Genomic DNA, 27,517 nt, shown 5'->3' with positions numbered 1-27,517 from the left:
CAATGGCCAGAAAAATGCAGAAGTTTAAAGGTAATCAGAGGAGTCAAATAAACCTATTTCAGAGATCCTATAAGTAGAACAGATCAGATTAAACAAGCTTATTGGAAGGTAACAACACAGCTCATTTGATAAAGCAGTTCTGAGAAATCCAAAAATACCATTTCTCTTCAAAAAAAAATCAAAGAAGCACTTGGACTAACAAGAAATAATGCACAATTTGGCTTGATCAAATACTTCATTAATTTTTTTCTACCCCCTAAGGTATTGCCCTTTTAAAATCTTCAAATAAAATATAACCTAATTACTTGCACATGGCTACAGTTTGCAGAGATTTTTATTTCAACAGTGCCACCTAGTGGATCAGTCAATACTTTCAACTAGCCAAAAAGTGGTTTCATCACCCTCAAAGGCTAGGAATCCCCAAATAGTTATATTTTCTGGCTTACAATATTCCTAATAATATTAACATTCAAGGGGAAATTTTATAACCATATTATAAATTATATATTTTTGTCTTCTGATAGGCTATCTCTAATAAAAATTAGATCATTTACAAATATTATAATATTTAAAATAAAAGTACCTTAGTGATTTCTTCAGAAGCTCGTTTGAAGTCCTGAACATTTCGACAGTAAAATCCTATTGTACAGCTAGGATCCATTTTTCGAAATGACATCTTTTTGGGAGAAGGGCAGTGGAATGTCTGTAATTTTAAAAGTTCTTTAGGATTAATTTAGTTTTATTTAATGGACTTTATATACAAAAATATCACTTCATTTAAAATTTGCTATCTAGCTATCCTTCAAACTATAAACATGCTTTCAAATGGTGTTTTAGCATATCCTATGCAGATGATCCCTCCCAGTCTCCAAAGCTGTAAAACATAAGAGCCAACATTGTGTACATTCAGTTTACCAAATCTCCACCTTACACATTAGTGCCATTCTGCAAAAGAAAAGAAGTGTGTCAAAAGCAGGGTGCATTTCTAACACTTGCAGAAGGGAAAAAAATGTATCTCTGAAAAAGACATGAATAGGCTAGTACAATGTTTAGAATCAAGTTAGCTATTTCTATGAAACTGCAATTAAGTCTGTTCAGTTAAGAGATTTTTAAAATATTTATAAACCTTTGAATAAGAAAACCAAGACTTTGTAAACAAATATGCAGGTTCATGAAAATGTTTCATGATGATATGAAGAGGTCAGCTTGAGAGTTTTAGCAATTGACACAATCAGCACATAATTGCACACTGTCCCAACCCACTCTTCTACTGAGCTTTACCTCAAGTTCTTATTTAGTTCCACACAGGATAAGGTGAAAATTGTTCTACTATGGTCCTTGCCCTCTTCCCTTAGTTCACTCTTCTCTAGTAGTCAGAGTGTTAAAGATACAAATGGCTCAAAAATGCTGCTCTCGACTCTCTACTTTCGCCAGTAGGCTGTGGCTGTTAGTAGAATCTGATTATCTTTAGAGAATGAAAAAGTAGTAAAAGGGTAGAATATAAAGCTAATCATTCTGATCTTTTTTCTTCACCATGACACTCTAGTACTTGGTTTAAAACATTTTTTAACTGCATAAATGCTCAGATACTTGTCCTTAAAAATGCTACCAGATCTTTTTTTTTGTATGTATAAGAAAAAGGATGTTTATGTTAAAAAGGAGGGCCATAAAATATATATTCATATTTGCATAGGATATACAAAAATTAACAAGGTTAGAGAAAAGGGAGAAAACCTGGCAGATGGGAGACAGGTATGAGGAATTCTTCATTTTATATTTTATATTTTTAACTAAAAAATAAGCGGCTCAAGAAATAATCTAGGCTGGATATAAATCCATAAACTTAAAATTTCCCTGTATTTAATGCCTAAAACTAAGGGATTTAAACTTGGAATTATCTATAAAAAGGCAGAAAAATATAGACTTTTATATTTATGTTCATGGAAGATCAATCAAAACCACTCTTTTCTCTCCCCCTAAAAATATCCTGTGATCCAATTAATATTCCATATTATCAACAGAGGATATGCAAAATGAATACATTCAAACTGTTTTTCCCCCCTTATCAATAGTTCAGTCATATATTAGATTCAAATCCAACATCATGCTAGTAAATAACCAAACAAATGTGTTTTTAAAACTATGACTACTATGAAACCCTTAGCTAACACTTACTGTACAGTAAGACTCAACCCAGCTAAACTGGAATGTCCATCTTTCTAATCAATATGAGTACTGTCTTAGCTGGACTTTTCTAACATTGTTTTACCGATTTTGTTTATAAAGAGATATTAAAAAACAGATCTGGAAAGGTATAGAAGAGCTAGGTAAATCTGGTAGTTAACAGTATACAGGAGTATTAGGCTTGGACAGTTCTAGGTCATATTTACAAAACAAAAATTATTTGACATACAAGATATCTAACAATAGTCATTTGCCCCTCTTTCCAAAGTCAGTAATAAGAAATGCTCGTTTAGTTTTCACTACCTGGGGATAAGAAAGAAGAATCAAAATTTGTACGGTCCAACAAAGTATTTTCTTAACTTGTCTACATGGATGCCCTAAATTATATTAAAGCATTGATTAAAGTTTTCATTAAGAACCATTAAGACTAAACCAATATAGGCTTAGTGCTACTTCACTGATTGTCTCCATCACCATAGATAATAATGACAAACACTAAACATAGTTATTTTCATATCTATAGAAAACTTTTTAAATTATTCACAAAAACACAAATATAAATATCTGATGATTGAAAACTGCACTATCTGGTGTTCCTACATGAGTACTAGGACTCATATTACAGAGAGGCATTTTATACCATTTAAATCATATTGTTTGTTCACCCAAGAATATTCTGAAATCAAACCAAGATTAATTTATAATTCAGAATCAATTCTGTTTATTGTAGAACAACTTAGACTTTAAGGTGTTTTTCCCAAGTGGCATTACACAGCTCTGTTCACTCTGTGATAATTCTCTGTGCTATGCACTTAGAGGAGAAGGCAATGGCACCGCACTCTAGTACTCTTGCCTGGAAAATCCCATGGACGGAGGAGCCTAGTAGGCTGCAGTCCATGGGGTCACTAAGAGTTGAACATGACTGAGCGACTTCACTTTCACTTTTCACTTTGATGCATTGGAGAAGGAAATGGCAACCCACTCCAGGGTTCTTGCCTGGAGAATCCCAGGGACAGTGGAGCCTGGTAGGCTGCTGTCTATGGGGTCACACAGAGTCGGACACGACTGAAGTGACTTAGCAGCAGCAGTAGCAGCAGCATGCACTTGGATTTTTTAGGTTTTAAAAACTAAAACTTTTTAGCACAATTCTAGTTTTTAAAATTCTGATGATTAGGTAAGAGTAGCAGTTTCTACTGAAACACATTTTAGCAAGTATCACTAGATACACTTCTGCACTTACGTTTCTGAAAAAACTGGCCAGAGCGAGTCAATTCCCATTTATGTCCTTTTTCTAAGACAATATTTATTCATGGCCTCAAAAAATTAGGCACCTACCAAATGGTAGGTACTCTTCCAGACTTATATCAAAGAGTGGGTTCTACTACCTAAACATACAAATAATACTGAAACAAATAATTTTAGGTGTAGCTCTGTTATTTGGTGATTTAGATAAAACTTCCTAAGATAATTAATTAGAGAATACATCCTTACTAAAAAGCACCTCCTACTCACTGCAGTTCACATGGGTAATTCATAAAGGGTACATCTTTCACTGAGAAATTCACTCATCTATCTACATAATCACATCACATCATTCTAATAGCTTTAGTGCCACTATGCTTTGAATTTAAAAGAATATATTAAAATAGTCACCACTGTATACACCTCCTAAAACCTGAAACTTGGAATTGGGGGCCTAGCAATCAGAAGAGACTAACATATCTATAATAAGGTTTTTTTTTTAACCTTATTAGTAGAATGTTAATATTAAGGTAATACAATATTTGGAGAAGGAAATGGCAAGCCACTCCAGTATTCTTGCCTTGGACATGGACAGAGGAGCCTAGGTCACAAAAGAGTCAGACATAACTTGGCGACTAAACAAGAACAAACAGTACAACAATACCTTAATAATAAAATATTTTCAGTATTTGTAAAGAGATAGAATCAGTCACTCTGAAAGCATATGAGAAACAGCATGAAGCAATAGTTTCTGGTTTAAGAAATCTTAACTTAAATATATACATACACATACAGATACATGCCTGCATACATATACATATACATTATAAATATGTATAAGATAATGTATATCCACTAGTGCTCTCATCCAAACAATTGAAACTCTGCCCTGATTTAACTACTAACAATGAAAACCCACAGTTTAACACAGCCTCACTGCTAAATCTCATCTTAAACCCACTTTCCGGCATCTCAATATATAAAAAATAAGTGCTTCTGTGCTTTTAAGAAGTTACCTAATTTCACCAAATTTTGCTTTACAAAGTCTCTTAAAATCAAATTATTTTCCATTCCCACTACCTCCCACTTCAAGCTTCTATTGACTCACCTGTGAAGTGTTGCAACAGTCTCCCAGTGAGCTACAACCTTCCTAATATTGATTGTGTAGGCATTCGTTAATAACAGTGTGAATAACATGGATATTCACTGACCTGGCATCTTTGTAGAGTCTCTCAAAATATCAGATGAATAATCTCTTTCTACTGGTCAAAACACCCGACACTAATAATCTTTTAATTTGCCTATTTTAGATAATGCTTAGAGCACTATGAACAAGTTTCCATCTAAATCTCAAGTATTTTTTTTTTTTAAGGAGTCAATTTGACACAGCCACATGGGAAATGTAACTGAGGACACAGGAATCAGTGCCACAAGATCACTATGCAGCAGAAACAGATTTACAGTGTGGTTCACATAGCACAATTCTAGAGTGCCTCCCACAGAATTAATCAGTCAACCGGAAATACTTACTAAAGTTTATATGCAAAATATAGTGAAGGAAGAAAGTAGAAAGCAAAGCTGTTCTCTGGCCCGTACTTTAGCTGAGATAATGGTCTACAAAAAATGCTAGGCTGTTTTATAATCTATCACTTAGTACCAGATTTTAATCTTATGCTTTATCCATCTTCATAATCTACCCCTTATATACTTATTAGGTATTAATATTAGCTAGCAAGCTATTACTAAAACAAAGTACTAAACCACATTTCCAACTTGCCAAGCCCTGGAGAATTTGTGATCCATGTGCCACTCAAGTAATTAAGATGACTTTAAAAGTCTCTAAAAGCATCAACTGGGAAAATATGAACCGAAACCATGTAACAGTTACATTTCTCATTTATGCACTCTCAAAATTTTCTGAAATATAATCCTATACAAGTATAATTGATTCACTTTGCTGTACAGCTGAAACTAACAAAACATTGTAAATCCAATTTAAAAATTTTCTAAATGCTGGCTCAGAAAATAATCAACAGGAAGGAAAAGAAGACTTTAAGAAACCAAAGCTAAAATAAATATTAGAAACCCAAGTAAAATTTATGGAAACTTAACTAGAGGCTAAGACTTAATTACTGAAATGCTAGAAATAATTATTAGACATTGTTCTTGTTTTCACTGAAACTTGTCTTAATTACATACTTAAAGCAAAATAATGTTACACTCTCCTTCAATCATTTTGTCATTCTAACCCAACTCCATTGTCTTCTTTTTCTTTTTCCCCCTTTCTTTCTTTAAACATGTCTAACATTTTAAATTCTTCACTACTGTTCAGCTGTATATGTACAAAACTACTTGGAAGCTTGATCATTTATTTTGGTAGGGCTAGGATATCTAACAAGTTAGAGACAAAGATAAATGAAGAAGAGAGTGTATTATAAGTTAAAATTCAGCAACAAATTATCTAACCTTTGACCACGGTATGTATTATGGCTTTGTAAATTAGTAAAATATTTATTATTAACTTGGAATACCGTAAAAGCATAGCTGCTTAGCACATCTCTGAATAATTAAGAGTTTGCTTCATATGGTAAGAAAACAGTCCCAGCTCTTTATCCACAGTACCTCAAGAGGGAAATCCTTTATGCTGACATCTACAAAAGATTGGCAGTAATGAGGATCCATGTAAATCAAACTGTCATCTACAAGGACAAAACAGAAGACAAGTAATTCAAAAAACACCTTATTATTACACTGCTTACAATCCAATTTCTATGTAGAATAGCTGAAAAAAATCTGGGAGTAACAGCTTGCCAGACTGATATTCATTGACTGAAACATAGGTTTGCACAGGACAGATTAACTTTTGCATAATCAAATATGCTTGTATAAGCAGAATTTTTATAAAGTGATGAGACTGTCATTTAATTTTTGGTGATAAAATTACTTTCACAAACACACAATTATATTCTACAGTTTGCATATGAAAAATGTATTGCATTACTTTATCCTGACAGGAAGAACATATTGCTTGTCATTTTATCATCAACTAGCACCACTAAAACTGGTATAAGGTAAATATGTAAATAGCAACTGCCAGAATATAGCAGCAATGTCTTCTAAAGTTTAGTAAAAATCAATAAATTATGCCTTGTTTATGCAATAACAGAAATTAAATATACATTTTACAGAATCCAATTATACTATGGACCAAATGACAAATGAATGGCTATGGCAGGACTGATGAATTTATAAGGTACTCATTTTGCTCTGTTACTCATCCTGTTTCTGGATGATCCTATGTTAACTTCCTGACTTTTAAAAGAAAACAAAGAAGAAATATACTTTACTAAAGCACTAACCTTGAAATCCAGCAAAGTAATATGACTGTTTAGGTTTGCCACCAATAATACCCACACAATATTCAAGGCTTAAAATTCCCTGCCAAAATAAATTAATTCAGATTTAGGGTCAAGAGACAAATGATAATTATTCAAAACAACTAAATTTATATTACTAGTAGTAGTCTGCAAATTTTTCACCATCACTTTTATTTTTATTACATTTTCCCCCATGTTCTGAAACCCTTTTGTCTACCAAACTATCTTCCATTTAACAACTTTAAACAATTAGTACGTGCCAGTTATAAACAACATAACTATGGAAAGGCAATAAACATTTCTGCCAAAGTAAAAACATATGGCCTATCAGTTAGTTGGTGCAACTTTGCTGTGATCAGTGTAATATTTTCATCACATTTTGTGAAATGCTAGAAGTAATTATTAGACATTGTTCCTTGTTTTCACTGAAACTTGTCTTAACAAACTAAATATCGTTTTTAATCAATGGTATTCACTTCACAAAAATTTTGTGCTACTTCATTTGGAATAAAAACAGACTAATGAAAACAACCTAATCCAAGGAAAAGAATAAATATTATTGTATTTAAAGTCAGTTTACTTTACTAATCATAAAATACCAATGATACCTCAATAAATCATTTAGTAGTTCCCTAAGCATCTACTTAAGATGGGTCAAACAATTCTTTTTTAAAATTAAGTAATTCATTTATCATTTTGCTGTGTGGAGTCTTAGTCGCAGCACGGGGGACCTTCTGTTGCATCCCACCAGCTCAATCGTGCTGTGTGGGCTTAGTTGCCCCAAGGCATGTAGGATCTTAGTTCCCCTGTTGTTGTTTAGTCACTAAGTCATGTGGGACTCTTTGCGACCCAATGGACTGCAGCCCACCAGGATCCTCTGTCCATGATAGTTCCCAGGCAAGAATCCTGGAGTGAGTTTCCTTCTATAGGGGATCTTACCAACCCAGGGATCAAACCCCATCTCCTGCATTGCAGGAGGATTCCTTATTGCTGAGCCACCAGAGAAGCCGAAGCCCCCTTAGTTCCTTGATCAGGGATCAAACCTGCGTCACCTGCATTGCAAGGCAGATTCTTAACCACTGGACCAACAGAGAATAATTCCGGCCTAAGTAATTCTATACTTTAAAAAAAAATCATGTCCATGGAGTAGAGTCATTTAAAAATATGCCCAGTGGAATCAATTAATATCCATATTCTATTAATGTAGAAACTGTCAATAGCTTCTATATTAATTTTAGCATATATTATGGTAGAAAACACTAATAAAGTTTACGCTATAAACCCCCCAAAGTATTAAACAATAAACTTCCCTTCTCTTAAATGAGAGGATGTTTCAAAATCTAGAAGACACAAATAGACTGTGTGAACAAATGCTTTTTTCTTTTAACAAGTAAACAGAACAGTTTTGTTTAAACCTAACGATTTTCTTAAAAATAGTAATGTGGTGGTTTACTGAAAAACACACACAGAAAATAAATCAAAAGGCAAAAATTTCTCAAAACACCAACACTCAGAGTTCATCATTAACCACATTTAGGGGAATACCTTGTTGACATCTATCTATATTACATATATTCACATACAGATTTATAAATACAATTATATATATATGTCATTATATAACATATGCCACTGTAACTTTTGTCATTCATGATCTCTTAAACATTTTCCTATCAATATCTATAGATCTATATTACAATGTTTAATGGATGCAAACTGTATACTTTGTGAAAATATCATAGAGGTGTTTTTTTGTGGGGTAAGGAGAACTGCAACTGAAAAAATTAAACAGAAAAATCAACTGGGGCTTCCCAGGTGGCTCAGTGGGAAGCAATCTGCCTGCCAATACAAGAGACGCAGGTTCAATCCTTGGATCAGGAAGATCCTCTGGAGAAGGAAATGACAACCCACTCCAGTATTCTTTCCTGGAAAATCCCAAGGACAGAGGAACCTGGTGGGCTACAGTCACAAAAGAGACAGACTGGACACAATTGAGTGACTAAGTAACAACAACAAAAATTAATGAAGATGCAATTTTACCAAAAATCTTGATAATAGTTGTTATTATTCTATATTATTATCATTCTATTCTCAGTCCTATTATTCTATTGTGTTACCCCCAAATAAAGATCTTTGACACAATTAGAGAGTGCCTTCAACCTGAGGCAATCTGATCAGCTGAAATACAATGTTTCTGATACAGGGACCCAGGAGAAAGTAAAAGTTCTAAGTCCCTCAAAGTCGAGAGTAAAAAGAAAAAAACGCATAGCAAGAATCATCACAGACTGTCAGAAAAAAGAATGATTTTGGGTAATGGAAGAAAGACTTTGGTTTTTGACATCTATATTTCCTTTTCAACAAAATAGAGCAGATTTAGCAATAAACACTTAGAAGCAGATTAGGAGCTAAAATGTCATTACATATAAGAAGCTGTATCTTTGGAAACTTGAAACATTTTACAGTTCCTAAAAAAGCTTTTTCACAGTTATCTAGTGGTGAGCATTGATTGAGCTGTATCCATGAAGCAATAAATAAGACTGAAGTAATCAGTCAAAAACGGAAAGTCCTAATTTGTCTTGCTGAAGAAAGAGAACATATTGGATTTTCCTCATTCCAGGTCCTTTTAAAAATAAATAAATAAGTAAACTTCTTGTGGTAGGGATTGATAAAGCTCCTCACAGAATGTAGCAGGCGATGGTACCATCTCTGAAATACCATGGAATTACCTTGGTTAATAAATTTAAATAGAATTGAATGGTGAATTTTGGAGAGTATAATGTACAGTAGTTTGGCAGGAAAAAATACAGTGCTGACAAATGAGCAGGAAGAAGCACAGACAGGAGAAGACGGAGGGGGAGTGAGTGGGGAGGTGAGGGAGGCACAAGTGGAGGAGGAGGAAATACAGAAGAAAAGTGAGCAGAAATGAAAGAGGAAGAAGAGCATGATTACTTCTCTTTCAGGTCTATTAGACACGCTATTTTTTTCACTCCTAAATGAATAGCTCTTTACATGATCTCATTATGGCTTTTGACCCAACCATCCTGTGACCAAGCACCACACCTAACATGACACCCACTTCACTCAGCCATTTTAGACATTTTTACCTGATAACCAAAAACTTTAAACATATTAATAGTTATTAATACTATTCTAAAAGTGGACTGTAGCATAAATTAAATTAGTAGAAGCTCAAAGAAATGTTACATTTTAGGAAGTCCAGATTCTACTGGAACATATGAAAAAAGGTCAGGTCTCTGTCAATAGTTTTGTTATCTGAAGTTGAACGTATCACTTAACTTTTGTCATTTCTGTTTTTTTATAAAGGCAGTTGAGTTCCCAGCTAGTGTGAGGGCAAAGTGAGATAAATCTGTATTACAAGTGTTATACAAATATCTGTTGAGCAACTCCTATATGCTAGGTACTAAGGATCACTTTAACAGCTAACCGTGGTTTGTTTCACTACAATGCACACTCCAATGAATCACTCAAGAGGATTACACAGTCCTGCCATCTGATAACTGTTCTCAATGCCGCCAAACAGCAAAGCCCTCAGCCAGATGAAGCTATCTGCAGCCCTTTTCGCCAGAAATGGGGTTTTAGCAAGTCGATTCCAAAACTGCCTCAGTTTCTGATCTTCTCAGGCAATCCATTTTAGATTTGGTTACAAAAGAGATATAATAGCATGCCAGAAATATCAAAGCCCTCATGAAATGGTTCACAACTTCTCATATTTCACCAAAAATTCTACTAAAGAGTCCACATATTAGAAATCAAAGCCCCACTTTTATCTAGTGGATTCATAAGTTATTGGTTACAGTGGCGCCAATGGTAAAGAACCCACCTGCCAATGCAGGAGACCAAAAGAGATATGGGTTCAACCACTGGGTCAGGAAGATCCCCTGGAGAAGGGCATGGCAACCCACTCCAGTATTCTTGGCTGGAGAATTACATAGATAGAGGAGCCTGGTGGACTACAGTCCACAGGGTTGCAAAGAGTCAGACACTACTGAAGCAACTCAGCATGTACACACTGGTACTATTAGTAACAAGTAGCCTGCAAATTTTTATTAACTATTAGGAAAAGCCAAGATATCAGCTAGAAGACTTGCATATACCATATATTGAAATGAACTGCTCTAGATTTTTAGAATCAGTACAATCTAGAGTGAGGATACATATTCCACCTATATACATTGGGATCACAGTATGGGACTATTACTGTGTTTCACATGAGGTACAAATCTAAAATTTATTTCAGGAATCGTGTATGCCACAACAGTCCATTCAAAGAGGAATTCCATCTCTGGCCTTGATTTTATTAAAACTATGCAAATAATATAAATACTAAACTTTCAACCAGACTATTTCAAAAGTTAAAGTTTTGTGACAAGATAACCTAATTAGACAGGTTCTTTTGAAAAAAAAAAAAATTATGTGTTCTGAAATAGAACAGATTTGTAACTGGTTAATATAAGGGAAACAAAATTGGAACCTCCCCAACATTATCTTCATCACCTCTGTCTATATAAATAAGTATTCTTCCTACTTATGGACCTTATGATAGCACATGAAACAAAGCAGAAGATAATGCAGCAGTAATTTTTAAAACTCATCTTGTTTCAATAGTTACCTAGATATAGTTTAATGTGGGTTTATGAATAAATAAAGGTACATACATTTAAAAATCACACATAAGAATACTAGGAACTATAAACATATTTCAGATTATGATCATTGCTGCACTGTATCCCCTTGATTAGCTCCAAAGATTAAAAGGCTTTTTTATTTTGTCATATAACACCTTACTCTTCAAATCACATCTGATCTTGTAATACTGAAATTTAAAATCTATAATGTCAAATTTTATAACCTACAACTATAAAATCATCAATCTACAACTATAAAATCATTCCATTTCATAGAACAAAGACTGCAAACCTTCTGTACTTTTTATGTTAGCTAGCACTGCCTTCAAAATTTTTTAGTTCTTATTTCATACCTTTACAAAATCTAAATAGTCGGCATTGGTTCTTTCTCCACCAAGTCTAACAGGAACTAGAATAATAACAGCTTTGTCATTTGTATTATCAGAGGCCATGGAAGTGCACTGTTTATCAATTACATCAGAACTGTAAACTGAGAAAAAATACAATTAATACATATTAAATTTTACAAAAATAATTTTCAGAAACACTTGTACCCTAATTTTTCTCCCAACAATGGCCAGTCATGCAATTTCTAACATCATTAACAAGGTCTCAATGAGTTAAAAATTACCCACATCCTTTGTGCATTCAATAGATATTTATCAAATAACTATTATATGGCACTGAGTCTTCAGCCGTGAGCAAAATGGAGAAAACCCCCTACCCTCATAGAGCATACCCTCTAACACAGAGTAGACAATAAATAAGTAAAATATATGATAAGACAGATGGTGATAGCTGCTCTGAAGGAAAACAGAGGGGAAGAAGGATGGATAGGAAATGTTGAAATGGAGCATAATTTAAATAAGCTGGTAGGGAACGCAAGACTTAAAGAAAGTAATAAACCAAGAAGTGCAGATACCTGGGGGAAGAGATTCTAGATAGAAAGATGAGCAAGTGCAAATGTCTTAGGGCAGAAGCATGGACAGTTTGTTCCAGGACCAAGAGGCCAGTGCCGCTGGAGGGACTGTGAGCAAAGGTACAATAGTAGATAATGAGGTTAGGAGATAAGGTTACAAATTGAGAGAGAACAAAGACAGATGGTAGGAAATTTAAAAAGCCATTATAAAGACTTCAGTTTTTACTTTGAGTAAGATGGGAAGCCACTGAAGAGTTTTTTAGGAAACAAATGTCCTGATCTGGATTTATATTTTATTAGTGTGGTTCCTGTGTTTATTAGCACAGGACTGCAGAGGGCAAGGGCTGAAACACAGAGAAGTTAGGAAGGCACCGCAAGAATCCAGCAACAGACGATGGTGGCCTGAACAAAGGCAATAATTGTCAAGATGCAGAATGGTCACAAGATGGTCATGAGGAGGTGGTGAAAAATGATACATTAAACAAATATACGAGAGGAAAAAGGAGTCATAGATGATGGGCGTCGTTTTGATATAAGCAAACAGAGCAGGCGAGCTGCCGTCTACAAAGACACAGAAGACTGTAGGAAGGGGAGATACAGGAAGGAGAAACGGGAATTCAGTTTTAGACATGCTAAGCTTGAGGTATCTGCTAGATACGCAAGCAGAGATGATGAGTAGGCAGTTATGGACATAAAAAGCCTCTATCTGGGAACAGGTCTGAGATGGAGCTAAAAATTTGGGAACTGACAGGAGACAGATGGTACTGTAAGGCCACGAGATTGAGTAAATCCAAATATGTACACAGGAACTGTGTACCTCCCATGGTCAGTCTACACCAAAGCTGCAAAAATGGAAAAATAGTTCTTTCCATGTTTCAATTCATCTTACTTTTGCCAAGCTACTCAGTAAAACTGCAAATTATAAATCTTTAAATTCTCTCACTTTTCTGAGATAGTACACACATGACCGTTTCTATCTTTGACTTTTCTGAACTAATAAATACTCCAATCAAATGGGTTTTTCCAAAGGACTGCCTCCTTCAGAGACAAATATTGTTGCAAAAAGACAAAGTAATAATATTCCCTTGGCATATACAATAATTTCTTCCTTATCAAGTGCTTCTTACTCTTCAATTTCTTCTTACTCTTCTATTTCATTCAACACACATTTATTGAGGGCCAACTATTTATTGAAGCTTTCTATGCCAGGGAAATATAAATGCAAATAAGATCCTTAATTCACAGTGTCTGCCTCAGTGTTTTGGTATTTTCCCTCCACTTTCAACACATGGAAGGGCTATAAAACAGTACAATTCCATAACAGAGGCTCATTACAGAAGTGATTCCCAACCAAATAGTTCTGGTACTTTCCCCCAACACTGATCTACAAGGACTTACAGATAAGCACAAGGTGTTATTAAAAGTGAATTACAAGTGCAATATTTAATATAAGTATTTCCACAATGTTACAGAACACAGAATAATACACTAGTTCTACCTGATAGGAGCTGGAAAAGGCTTCATAGCATGTTCTTAAAGAATGAGTAAGAGTTAATAAAAAGCATTTTAATAATAAGGGGCATTCTAAGCAGAGGCAACAATATCAGCAAAGACATGGAAGAAAGGTAATAATAATACATCCAAGGAATGGTGTGCAGGTTGATGGTACTTTGGTGTACCAGCATGCAAAACAGTTGACCAGTGATGCTGGAAATGTAGGTTAAGACAATTGGTAAAGGACTTCATGTGCTTTATTTTCAATGCTACAATAACTTGAGACTGGAGTTAACAGACAGTCATAGATTTTCAAATTAAGGGACATGATCATTTCTTTTGACTAAATGAATGAGAAATAGAAGAGAAAGGGAAATCATGTTCAAGTCCTAGTTAGAGATAAGGGTCTGATCTGTATCAACGAGAGTGAAGAAGAGAGGACAGATTTCAGAACCTTTTTTTTACAAGTATACTTTGTTAAGCCTTGGTTGACTGACTAGATTATGAGCAACAAGAAAAGAGTCAAGAATAAGTAAGCATGCATGTGGACATGATACTATCAGTGAAGAGAAAATAGAAAGTAAGAAAGGAGCCGTGTATAGAGAGAAATGATAGGTTTAATTTTAAATGTGCTGAATTTGAAGTGCTTGTAGAACATCTAAATGGAAATAGTTAAGGATGGCAGAAAATACAAGTTACCTCATATTAACACAAGTAGCAATGGCACCCCACTCCAGTACTCTTGCCTGGAGAATCCCATGGACGGCGGAGCCTGGTGGGCTGCAGTCCATGGGGTTGCTAAGAGTCAGACACGACTGAGCGACTTCCCTTTCACTTTTCACTTTCATGCACTGGAGAAGGAAATGGCAACCCACTCCAGTGTTCTTGCTGGAGAATCCCTGGGACAGCGGAGCCTGGTGGGCTGCCGTCTATGGGGTTGCACAGAGTCGGACACGACTGAAGCGACTTAGCAGCAGCAGCAGCAGCACTAGAAATGCAGTTTTAAAGTCCTCATGTATAGAGCATAGTCCTAACTATTTAAAGCCATGGAAAAATATGTAATTACAAAGGAAAAGAATACAGAATGAAAGGAAGAGAAAATGAATAGAAAGTGGAGCTTCTAAAAACACTAATTAAAAAAACGCACTAATGAAGATGGGGGAATGGTGAGGAATTAATTATTAATTGACTCTGGCTTCACCTAATTTCTAACCTCAAAATCTATCAAAATGCACTACAGTAATATAAACTCTCCCTTTATAATTTTAAATATCAGTGTTCAAAATTTTAAATATCTACTTCAAATTATACAAATCACCTAGATATTGAGTAGCTTTGTGATCTTTAATTAACAGTATGTGACGCTAAAGACCAAAGCTAATTGATATCAATAAAAATGCAAAAGGCAAATTCATAAATTATCTAATGACTAATTGTTTAAGTACATCCTTTGGCTTAATTAGAACTCTTAACACAGTACATTTTATTTGTAAGATCTCCTACCTGAAAAACAAATTTAGTATCTGCAAAATTCATACACTTGTTTGAAAACTTAAAACTTTCATGTTTATATGGTTATAATCATGGCTTATCAGTCTTTCTTAAAAATCCAATTAACCTTAACAAAAGCCCAAACAATATGCATGTTTATTTGCTAACCATTATTTCCACACTATCAGCACTAGTCAGTTACCAAGGTACTCTCAAACTTCTCATAAACACCCTTATATTAAACATAATTAAAGTATAACTTAACTTTCCCCAACATTAACATACTTTGTTCTGTTGAAAGCATTTCTGTAAAAAATAAACAATATGAGGTGGCTTATTTTGAAGACACATTATTTTATCAGGAAATTAAGGTCTCTATTTTATCCCCAATAGAGTTTCAAAATTACTATAAATACTGGTCATTAAACAGAAGACCCAAAACAATAAAACAAAGCTACATTCTGGACAATACCTGCATCATGATCAGATGATTTACTGAAGGACTAGTAAGAGACAACTCAAACTGAGAATTTTCCTCCCTTGAAACAAATCCACCAATGAGGAGGTACTTGGCAGACATGCATACCAAGTATACACTTATGTTATATTTTCCCACCTATCTTTTTCCAAGTAGTCATTTTAAATACTGAAATTTTCCTCAAGAATTTATTTTAATATTGCAACTTATAATTCATAGTATATATTCAATCAAGAAATATTTAATAATGCCTACATAGGGTACCATGTTGGAACCAAAATGTGAAAACATGGTCCCCACCTTCATAATTCTTTACAGTATAATTGGGATAAGCTAAATACTTTTGAAAAATCTAATTATAAATGGTGTTGAGACAACTGTACGGCAACATGCAAAAGAATAAAACTGGACCACCATCTTATACCATACACAAAAATTAAACCAAAATGGATCATCAAAGATTTGAACATAAGACCTGAAACCATAAACTCCTAGAGGACAACAGGCAGAAAGCTCCTTGATATTGGTTTTGGTGATAATTTTTTTAATTGGGCATCATAAGGCAACAAAAGCAAAAGTAAACAATGGGAATACATCAAACTAAAAAGCTTCTGTTACAGTAAAGGAAAACATCAACAAAATCAAAAGGTAACTTACTGAACAGAGGAAAATATTTGCAATCACATATATGATAAGGGGTTAATATACAAAATATACAAAAATCTGTATGCAGGTCAGGAAGCAACAGTTAGAACTGGACATGGAACAACAGACTGGTTCCAAATAGGAAAAGGAGTATGTCAAGGCTGTATATTGTCACCCTGCTTATTTAACTTATATGCAGAGGACATCATGAGAAACGCTGGACTGGAAGAAACACAAGCTGGAATCAGATTGCTGGGAGAAATATCAATCACCTCAGATATGCAGATGACACCACCCTTATGGCAGAAAGTGAAGAGGAGCTAAAAAGCCTCCTGATGAAAGTGAAAGAGGAGGGTGAAAAAGTTGGCTTAAAGCTCAACATTCAGAAAACGAAGATCATAGCATCTGGTCCCATCACTTCATGGGAAATAGCTGGGGAAACAGTGGAAACATTATCAGACTTTATTTTTTGGGGCTCCAAAATCACTGCAGTTGGTGACTGCAGCCATGAAATTAAAAGATGCTTACTCCTTGGAAGAAAAGTTATGACCAACCTAGATAGTATATTCAAAAGCAGAGACATTACTTTGCCGACTAAGGTCTGCCTAGTCAAGGCTATGGTTTTTCCTGTGGTCATGTATGGATGAGAGAGTTGGACTGTGAAGAAGGCTGAGCGCCGAAGAATTGATGCGTTTGAACTGTGGTGTTGGAGAAGACTCTTGAGAGTCCCTTGGACTGCAAGGAGATCCAACCAGTCCATTCTGAAGGAGATCAACCCTGGGATTTCTTTGGAAGGACTGATGCTAAAGCTGAAACTCCAGTACTTTGGCCACCTCATGCGAAGGGTTGACTCTTTGGAAAAGACTCTGATGGTGGGAGGGATTGGGGGCAGGAGGAGAAGGGGACGACAGAGGATGAGATGGCTCGATGGCATCACGGACTCGATGGATGTGAGTCTGAGTGAACTCCAGGAGATGGTGATGGACAGGGAGGCCTGGTGTGCTGCAATTCATGGGGTCGCAAAAAGTCGGACACGACTGAGCGACTGAACTGACTGACTGACAAAAATATTTGTATATATTTGTAAAAGTAATCCAATTTTAAAATGAGCAGAAGACCTGAAGAGACATTTTTCCAAAGAAGCCATATAAATGGCCAATACATACATGAAAAAGTGCTCAACATCACTAACAATCTGAGAAATTCAAGTCAAACCACAATGAGACACCATCTCACACCTGTTAGAATGGTTATTATCAAAAAAGACAAGAAACAACAAATGTTGAGGATGTGGAGCAAAAGGAACCCTTGCGCACTGCTGGTGAGAATGTAAATTAACATGGCCACTATGGAAAACACTATAGTGGTTCTTCAAAAAAACAGAAACAGAACTACAGTATGATGTCACAATTCTACTTCTAGGTGTTTTTCTGAAGAAAACAAAACCACTATCTCAAAAAGATAAATGCATCCCCTTGTTTTCTGAAGCATTATTTACAATAGCCAAGGTATGCAAACCACCTAAGTGTCCATCAATAATGAATAAAGAAAATGTGGTGTATGTATATGTGTTTATATATATATAAGAATATTATTTAGCCATAAAAAAGAATGAAATCTTGCCATTTGTGACAAGATGGATAGATTCTGAGAACATTATACTAAGTATAATAAGTCAGACTGAGAAACACAAATACTCTATCATCTCACTTACATGTGGACTCTTAAAAAGCAAAACAAAATGAACAAAACACCAAGCTCATAGAGACAGAGAACAGACTGATGGTTGGCAGAGGTAAAGTGGGGGGACAAAAAGAGTGAAGGGGGTTAAAAGATACAACTCTTAGCTATAAGATAATAAATTATAAGGATGAAACATACAGGATGGGGACTATAGTTAATAATATATATTGTATATTTAAAAGTTTTCATCACACACACAAAAATTTGTAACTATGTATGGTGCATCAGAGAATGAGATGGCTGGACAGCATCACTGATGCAATGAACATGAACTTGGGCAAACTCCAGGAGATGGTAAGGGATAGATAGGCCTGGCAAGCTGCAGTCCATGGGATCGCAAAGAGTCAGACACAACTGGACAACGAGAATGGAATGGACAGAATGGATGGTGATGGATGCTAACTAGACTTATTATGATCATTTCACAATATATACAAATACTGTTGTACATCTGAAACCAATGCAACATACAAATTTGTATATACAAACACAAATTATGCTGTACATCTGAAACTAATGTAATGCTATATATCAATTATACCTAAATTTTTAAAAAGGTCTAACCAAACAAGTGGATAAAAAGTAGAATTATATAATAGATTCCTCACCTGTACAATCTTGCGCAACATAAATAGTGATTCCTTTTAAGTCTGGATGTCTTGCTTCTTCAACTGCTTTTCTAAGAAAATAAAAAGGATTATCCTTTAAAATCCTAACATTTCCAGTTAATAAATAAAGATTTCATTTAAAGGAAAAGAAAGCCAACATTTTCTTGACTTTCCTATTTAACCTTTAGTGCCTGCTTTCAAAACTATTACTTGAATGGTATTTTTAAAAAATCACATCAATTTTTTCAAAGTAGAATATTACTCTAAATTACTCAAAGAACATAAAAACATAAGTTTAAAATTTAAAATTCTTGGGTATAAAGGCATGACCCCTACCCAGTCCTCCCAAAAGAATTTCTCACAAACTCCCCTGGCTATATTAAATGCTTTCTAAAAAGTGCTATTACAATACGCTTCAAGGTTTGCTTCATATTAACTTACATTAAATGAAAGTGAAAGTCGCTTAGTCGTGTCCGACTTTTGCGACCCCATGGACTGTATAATCCAAGGAATTCTCCAGGCCAGAATACTGGAGTGGGTAGCCTTTCCCTTCTCCAGGGGATCTTTCCAATCCAGGGATTGAACCCAGGTCTCCTGCATTGCAGGCGGATTCTTTACCAACTGAGCTATGAGGGAAGCCCATTACGTTACTGATTAGCAAAATATGATTGTTCTCTAGTACACTTAAGAAAGTTTTTTATCTTTTCTTTAAACAATAACATGACTTTTTTCCTTCATTCAAAAACCTATAGGACCTGAACAGATGAATTTCCTACTTTCAAGTCTTAGAATTCTATAAGTAAAATTGCAAATTGAAAAATTTTTCCAAGTGAATATAATGCTCTCAATGGTTCACAAGATATGACAAAAAAAAAACATAATATCTGTAAAAAGAAATTACACAAATTGTAGAAAAATATATACTTTTATTTAACTGTATCTTTATTTTTTTTACTTTAATATGCCTTATTTTGCATGTTTTTATGTGCTAGTATAAAAGAGGAATGGAAAATTATAGCCCACAGTTCGAACAAGAGCTGAGGCCTGTTTCTGTACAAACTGAGGCTAAAAAATGGTTTTTAGTTTTCAAAGACTGTAAAACAAAAAATTTTTTTTTAAATGAGAAAAATGAGCAATAGAGCCCTTATAGAGCCTGAAAAGCCTAAACTACTTACTATCAGGTCTTTTATAGAAAAAGTGCCCTGATCCCTGGGGATATAGAATATAACATCTTGAACAGTAGAAACTATGCTTTTATGATTATGTTTTTATAAATGTCATACTAAACTGGACTTGATATTATTCTTAATAATCTATTTAATAACATTAGGTAAATATTTTTTCAACTGCAAGCATTTGGCCTACAAAATATAAAGCCTTTTAATATGCAAAAAAACTGTAATAATTTGGATTTTGTTTATTATTCTAAATGGACTAAATTTACTATAAAATGCTGTAATTTGATGATATTATTAATGATTCAGTTAATAATAATAATGGGACATACAACAAACAAGATAATTTTTTTAAAACTTCAGTAGTAAATGGCACTATAAACCTGAGGTATAGTGAAATTTGACTTTCAACTTTTTTCTAAGTACTCTGAATATCACATACCCTTTACTTTTACTATGATATAATTATATTAATAATCCCATACATTTAAAATTCACAAGAATTTGATGTGTGCAAAGAAATGCTGGAAACATCAATTTTAGCTCTTGACATTTCATTACACTATCAGTACATTACAGCCCCCAGGTTACACTGTTTAAAAAAAAAAAAAAAACTATAATGTCATGCATGTTCCAAGGTTGAAAGAGTTGTTAGTTTTAAGAACATTTCAATAGGGCAGTCTAGTGAAAACCTGGTTAGAAAGAAAGCTTGGATATCCATACCTATGAGCAAAAGAAGAAAAATTTGTCAGTAAATTAAATGAGACTAGAGTCACAATATGTCTTGTCTTTTCCCTAATAGCAAATATAAGTTCCTTTATAAATATTCTCATACAGTTAGATTTTAAAAGTTCTAATAATATATATACACTGCAAAAATCAGTATCTCTGAGCCTAAGGAACTCAGTCATAAGATGGAAGACTTTAAAACAGTTTTACCTTAAAATGTGAGCAACCACACCTGGTCCATACCAATCTCCAGCTTTTTTCCCAGACTTCTTTCCATATTCTATTAGCTGATGTAAACCAAAGAGAGCCAAGGGGGAATCACCAAACCAAGAGATGATTTTCCGGTGATAAATTTCATTTTGCATCTCACGATCATCAGAATATCTCTCGATTTTTTCCTTCAGAGAAATTGTTGGGGTTTTGAGTTCTCTTTCCCCTGAAAGCGATGCTTCAAATGATGCGGTAAATTTTTTTACAGTGTTCGAAGTCCAAGATTCAGAGTCTGAATTTTCAATGTTCAAAGCATCTGGCCAGGTCCAAGCTATAGTAGTTACAAAGCAAATTATTCAGATCTTTTAAATAGTTAGACTTCAGCAATTCTACTAAAATAAGTATGCAGCATTTAAAGTTACATGAGTTACTAAACTAAATAAAGTCAGAGAGTAGATTTATGGTTGTATATGGGGAAGGAGGAATACTGGGAATGACCACTATTAGTATGGGCTTCCCTTGTAGCTCAGCTGGTATAGAATCTGCCTACAATGCAGGAGACCCCAGTTCAATACCTGGGTCGGGAAGATCCCCTGGAGAAGGGAATGGCTACCCATGCCAGTATCCTTGCCTGGAAAAATCCAGAGGAGCCTGGCAGGCTATAGTCCATGGGGTTGCAAAGAGCTGGACACAATTAAGCAACTAAGCACAGCACAGCACTATCAGCATGTGGTTTCTTTGGGGGAAGATGAAAATGTCCTAAAATTAGATTATGGGGATAATTGCAAAATTTTATAAATACACTAAAAACCACTGAAATATTGTTCACTTTAAATGAGTGAATTTATAGTATGTAGATTAATAAAGGTGCTTAAAAAATAAAGGTACAAGCAGACAAAACATGCTAATTTATCAATGATGCTTTCTTTAGAGCTGAAATGTTATTCTCCACACTTTTCTGTAGTTTCTAAAATTTTTTAAATGGGAATATATTACATATAATCAGGAAAAAATTACCAAAATAAAAGAGAAAAAAATAGTAAACAGGTACAAATGGACAATTCAAGAATATGTTTCTCTTTCTTTTCTTTTTTTTTTTATAGTACTAAGATGGAATAAAGAATTTTATATTCCATTACCAATACTGCTCACCAGATCTTGACTACCCAAAGGCACAATAAATATACTGAATATCATTCACAGTATTCATGAGAGATTCACTTCAGAAAATGTGTTTTATTTTGGTTATACATTAAAATAAAAGTTTGACCATGGAAGTTTAATATTTCTTTTCAAGGTCTTTTTTTCTCATACACTCATTTCAAAATAATTTAATTATTCTTTGGGGAGTAATCAATTCTCTGGTAAATGAAGTTAATAAAGCCCTTAGAGATCAAAGATCCCCTGCACAAAATCAACTATATCACTACCTCACTCTTTTTAATAAGAAGACAGTCCCCAAACATTCATGCAATTTTAAGTTAGCCAAATGAGTCACAGGTTCAGAGGCCAAGTCAGGACTGTGAAAAGTGTTCCAATTTGTGTCCATGATTGCAAATAAAGCATCCCAGGAAAAGCTGAAAAGTTCCTTTCCTTGCAATATCTACACCATTCTGGAATAAATATTCTCTCTAAATGATCTCATCAATAATACCTACAGAAAGGTTATTAAATATTTGCTGGGCATTGCAGAAAATTATCTAACACCTAAAAAAATATAATGATACTTAGTAGTAACCAGATACGATAGCCTAAAATGGTAAACTAAAATCTTCCTACAAACGTACATATTACGTAACAATAAACTAGTGGAAATGTTAAGAAAGGTGGCACATCAGAAAAAAGAGATATATGTAAGTTAGGTATCAATGACATTTTTGAGAGTCTTAAAAGTATGATGACTTTATTTATCAATAGAAAATAACAACCAATTTAACTGATTATAGCCATATTTATAAAAATAAAAATAATTTTAAAGCATTACTGATGATATATAGAGTGAAAAATAAAGAAACCAATACAAAATTTCTTAAGATTTAAATAATATAAAAATATTTTAATGTAAAAATATTAACTGCACAATAATTATCTGCTCAGTCATTGCTGCCAGAATTTACAAACTGCAGATAATCCAGAGAGTCCAACTGAAAAGAACTAAATAATAACAAAAACAAAAAAAATCCAAAGACTACTAAAACTTGAACTTAATTCATAGTGGTAGCCATGAATAATATTTACATTCAACCTGTATTTTGGAAAGGTGAATCATGAAAGATAAAGTCATACTGGCCCAGTTCAGCAAAGATGTTATGTTACTTCCTAAATTAGGCTCAACTTCAGAAGACATCAGAGAGTCAAGAAAATGAACATCAGGGAATTCCATTCAGTTTGCAAGCTAGTCTTAAATTTAAACAACAACAATAAAACTCCCAAAACCAAAAATTTGATTTACCTCTACCAAGAAAGTGTAGTATGAGTCCTTGAGCCAATAGCATCTGGCCAGTTCTTAATGTACAGCCCCAGCCACAGTCTGTTGTCAAAGCTGAGCCTTCTATTTGAGGAAATTCTTCCCTGTAGGTAAGCCATATTCTTGAAATGAAATCTTTACGAAATTCTTCTACATTTCCTGCAATCACATGATCTTCTATTGTGCACCCTGATCTTGTAGGTAAGAGTTCATCTTCATCTACAAAATACAAATATAAAAAAAAAATACAAAGTAATATATAAATATATACAAAGAAATGTCAGTAATGGTAACATATTCCCATTACTGTTCATATGGAGTATGGCACAATCCAATTCTTTCTTCAGATTTAAATGAAGATAAATCTTCCATTCTGTTCAGACTGTTATGAAAATCAAATGAGAATGAATGCGGAAATGTTTTGTACACTTTGGTACTAACTAATATAAGGTATTATCAGTAATTCTGTTGTTAATAATAACATTCTATATTCCAAATATAATCAACTCTAATGAAATAACATAAAAATAGGTTTCCTTTTTGCCTCACTTGGCTCAATATATAGATATTAGCGCTCTCTAAAATGAGATTTGCAAATAAAATATCATGATTTGCCAATATGTAAAAAATGTATATAATCATATGATAACTATATGATAACTAGCTCAAATAAAATATAGATGTATTTATTGTTAGGAATATTTATACTCAAATTATAAAACCAAAACTAATAAGCTAATGGCATCATCAACTCAATGGACATGAGCCTGAGTAAACTCCAGGTGACAGTAAAGGACAGGAAAGCCTGGAGTGCTACAGTCCATCATCAGGCAGCAAAGAGTCAGACAGGACTGAGCAACTGAACAACAACAACAAATAAAATTGTTAAATATGATGTCACCCGATCATGTTAAAATATATTTTTTAATTGTTGCCACTCACATATGTAATTTTTTAAAGCCTTTCCAAGTTGATTCTAATACAATTTCTATGTAAAAACTATGGTCACTATTTGCCCAATAATTTACAAAACACCAGGGAACTAACATTCCCTGATCTTTCCAGATCTTTTCAGCTTCTGCATGCATACAGTACCTAGCACAAACAGATCCTAATAAATGTTGGCTGGTTTGGGTGGATGGATGGATAGGTAAATAAATCTGCCTATAACTCTCAATTCCAAGGAGTTTAATTTTTAATGCCATTCTGCAAGATGTTAAAGCAGTTTATCACACTTTTATTCCTCATGTTTTCTGCATCTATCCCTCTTCAAGCTCATTCTGAAAAAATTATAATCACCCCAACTTTATAATATTCAGTTTAATGGAGCTAAATTGTAGCATACAGTTTTAATAATTAAAAGAATACATGCCAAGCCTCTTTTATCAATGAATTTCTCTTAATACTAAACCTTGAATCTAATTATAAATAAAAACTAAAATGCCTGGAAACTGAATATGGCACTATAAATATGTCAAAAGTTTCTACTTTAGGAGACATTTAAATTTGTTTTAAATTGAATACAATAATACATAACTATCATGCCTTATCCTGTGGCTTGCCAAACACATAGTTTCTAATTTTCTAACTTGACAAAGTGACTAATTCCTTATTCTTTTAAGGTCTAGTCTCCCTCTTAATATTTACTCTAAATATTATTGGAGAACTGCTAGTAACTGCTAGTATTAAATGAACTTTGTTGTCCTGTTCACTTTCCACTATAATACTGCTCCTTCTATTCCACTCTTTGACTGGCTTTCCTTTTTACAGTATTAGTTATATCAAGAATATTTTTTTATTTACATCTGCATCCAGATTTCAAGTATACCAGAGAGGAAGAAATGTGTTTATCTTCTGGACCTCTGAATGTTCAGTGCCTAACACAGAGTTCAGTCCATAGGATGCACAATAAGCATTTGTCAGGTGAATGTAAGACAAATGGAATCAAAGGAAGAGATGTTTTTTAAATTTTGTTTTGCTTTGCTTTTGTTTCCCATGATGGAACAGACTTCTGAGCAGAGGTTTATGAAGAATGAGAATGCCTAAAAGAACCACTAAAAGAGTGAGAAAGAAAGCTGATAGAGGAAAGAGAAGAGAATCACTAGTAATATTGTGAGCTCAGGGAAAGTCTGCTTCTCACCAACAAAAAAATTGGACAAATAACATAAAACAGACTATTAGAATTGACCAGGCACATGTAAAAGAAAACCAAAAGGAACTGCTAGAAATAAATAATAATAACAGAAAATAAAAATTTGGTATAGATTAAATAGAAAACTATACATAGCTCAGAAGATAATCAAGGAACCAAAAAAACTAAAAAAATTACTTAGAACACAGCACAGAGAGGCAAAATAACATAAAATATCTAAAAACCAAAGAAATTAAGAGACATAAAAAAAAAAACTAATAACAGAAAAGCTTGTCAAAGATGTACAGGAGAACAGGAAAAATAGAGAAAAACTATAATTAAAAGTGAGTGAAATTTTCTCAGATTTTAAGAAATATATGAATTCTGAGTAGAACAAAATGAAGCCCACACAAAAGACAAAGAGCTGATCTTAAAAAAAAAACAGAGAGAAAACATACACACACAAAATGACAGCTTCAAAACACTAGAGAGAAAATCATGTCCTAAAGTGAGCAAGAATCCAAAAACTACTAACCATTTAAGAAAGTAAAAAAGTCAACCAGATTATATTAAAATTATGAACTCTTTAAAATTATGAGCTCTTCAAAAGATAAATGATGAAAAAGTAACCAAGGGAGTAGGAGACAACATTTCCTGTAGATATATTCAAAAATGGATGTATATCCAAAATATATGAAGACAATCTAGAGAGACAATTTAATAGAAGACATGTTTAAATGGAAAAATATCTATGAAAATATGCTCAATTTCATCAGTTACCAAACAAATGCAAATTAAGATAAAATGTTTCTCTAATAAATATGAAAAATACCAAGTACTGGTGAGCTGAGAGCAAGCAGAATTCTCATACACACCTAGCAGAAATATAAATTAGCACAACTAGCTTGTAAAGTTATCTGGTATTATATACTGAGACTGAACATATCAATACCCTGTGACTCAGCAATTACATCCCCAGGTATACATACTGTATGAAAATCCATATACATGTTCATTAAAGCACATGTACAAAAATATTCACAGCAGGGTTCTTACTGATTGCCAAAAACTTAAAACTATCCAAATCTCCACCACAAGTAAAATGGATTAATAAAGTGGCATAATCACACAATGCAATACTCAGAATACAAAAATATCCAGCACCCCAAAAGGTAAATAATACAATGTATGGCAATCAATTGAGCATACAAATAGGCAGGAAAACACAAGCCAAAAAGAGAATACTCAGTCAATCAAAACTGAACCCAAACTAACAAAAGTGCTAGAATTAGCAAACAATGACATTAAAAGAGTTTTAATATTACAATATTGTGCTGTGCTGTGCTAAGTCATTTCCATCATGTCCCACTTTTTGCAATCCTATGGACTACAGCCTGCCATGCTGCTCTATTCACTATATATAGCCTGCCATGCTGTAAGAGTCTTGGAGTGGGTTGCCATGCCCACCTCCAGGGGATCTTTCCAGGCAAGAATTGAACTTATGCCTCTTACATCTCCTGCACTGGCAGGCAGGTTCTTTACCACTAGCACCACCTGGAAAACCCCACAACAATATTAAATATGTTCAAAAAGATAAGTAGAAACAAATCTTTTTACTGGAATTTTTAGACATACAAACTACAATGTCCAACATAAAAGATATACTGACTGGGATTTAATGACAGGTTAGATATTGCTGAAGAAAAGATCAAAAGACGGGTGAACTTGAGGACAAAGCGCTAGGAACTATACAAATTAAAACACAAAGAAAAAGAATTCTTTAAAAAAATAAAAGCACATTGGTGAGATGTGGCACAATTTCATTCCTGCTAATATGTGTCCAACTGGAGATCCAGAAGGAGAGGGGAGGGTAGAAAAAAATATTTGAAGACAAAATGGCTAAAAAAATTCAGAACTGGTGAAAGCTATGAGACAACAGTTTCAAGAAATTCATCAAAGCCCAAGCAATCATGAAGAA

General features: G+C 33.9%; 1 protein-coding gene across 6 annotated transcripts in view; it reads right to left on the bottom strand.

Annotated features, from left to right (window-relative positions):
* ATG4C (autophagy related 4C cysteine peptidase) overlaps positions 1-27,517 on the bottom strand; it is a 101,157-nt gene that overhangs the window by 25,933 nt on the left and 47,707 nt on the right. For all 6 annotated transcript variants that reach the window (XM_005678322.3, XM_005678321.2, XM_005678324.2 and 3 more), the window contains 7 exons: positions 23,394-23,627; positions 20,942-21,272; positions 18,828-18,898; positions 11,803-11,939; positions 6,786-6,864; positions 6,049-6,125; positions 584-703 (listed from right to left, as the gene is read on the bottom strand). In XM_005678322.3, coding sequence (XP_005678379.1) covers positions 584-703; positions 6,049-6,125; positions 6,786-6,864; positions 11,803-11,939; positions 18,828-18,898; positions 20,942-21,272; positions 23,394-23,627 — 1,049 coding nt within the window. The remainder of the gene's footprint in view (positions 1-583; positions 704-6,048; positions 6,126-6,785; positions 6,865-11,802; positions 11,940-18,827; positions 18,899-20,941; positions 21,273-23,393; positions 23,628-27,517) is intronic.

The sequence above is a fragment of the Capra hircus genome, chromosome 3 (assembly GCF_001704415.2).
Source record: "Capra hircus breed San Clemente chromosome 3, ASM170441v1, whole genome shotgun sequence".
NCBI lineage: Eukaryota > Metazoa > Chordata > Mammalia > Artiodactyla > Bovidae > Capra > Capra hircus.
This window is presented reverse-complemented; position numbering and strand designations above follow the sequence as displayed.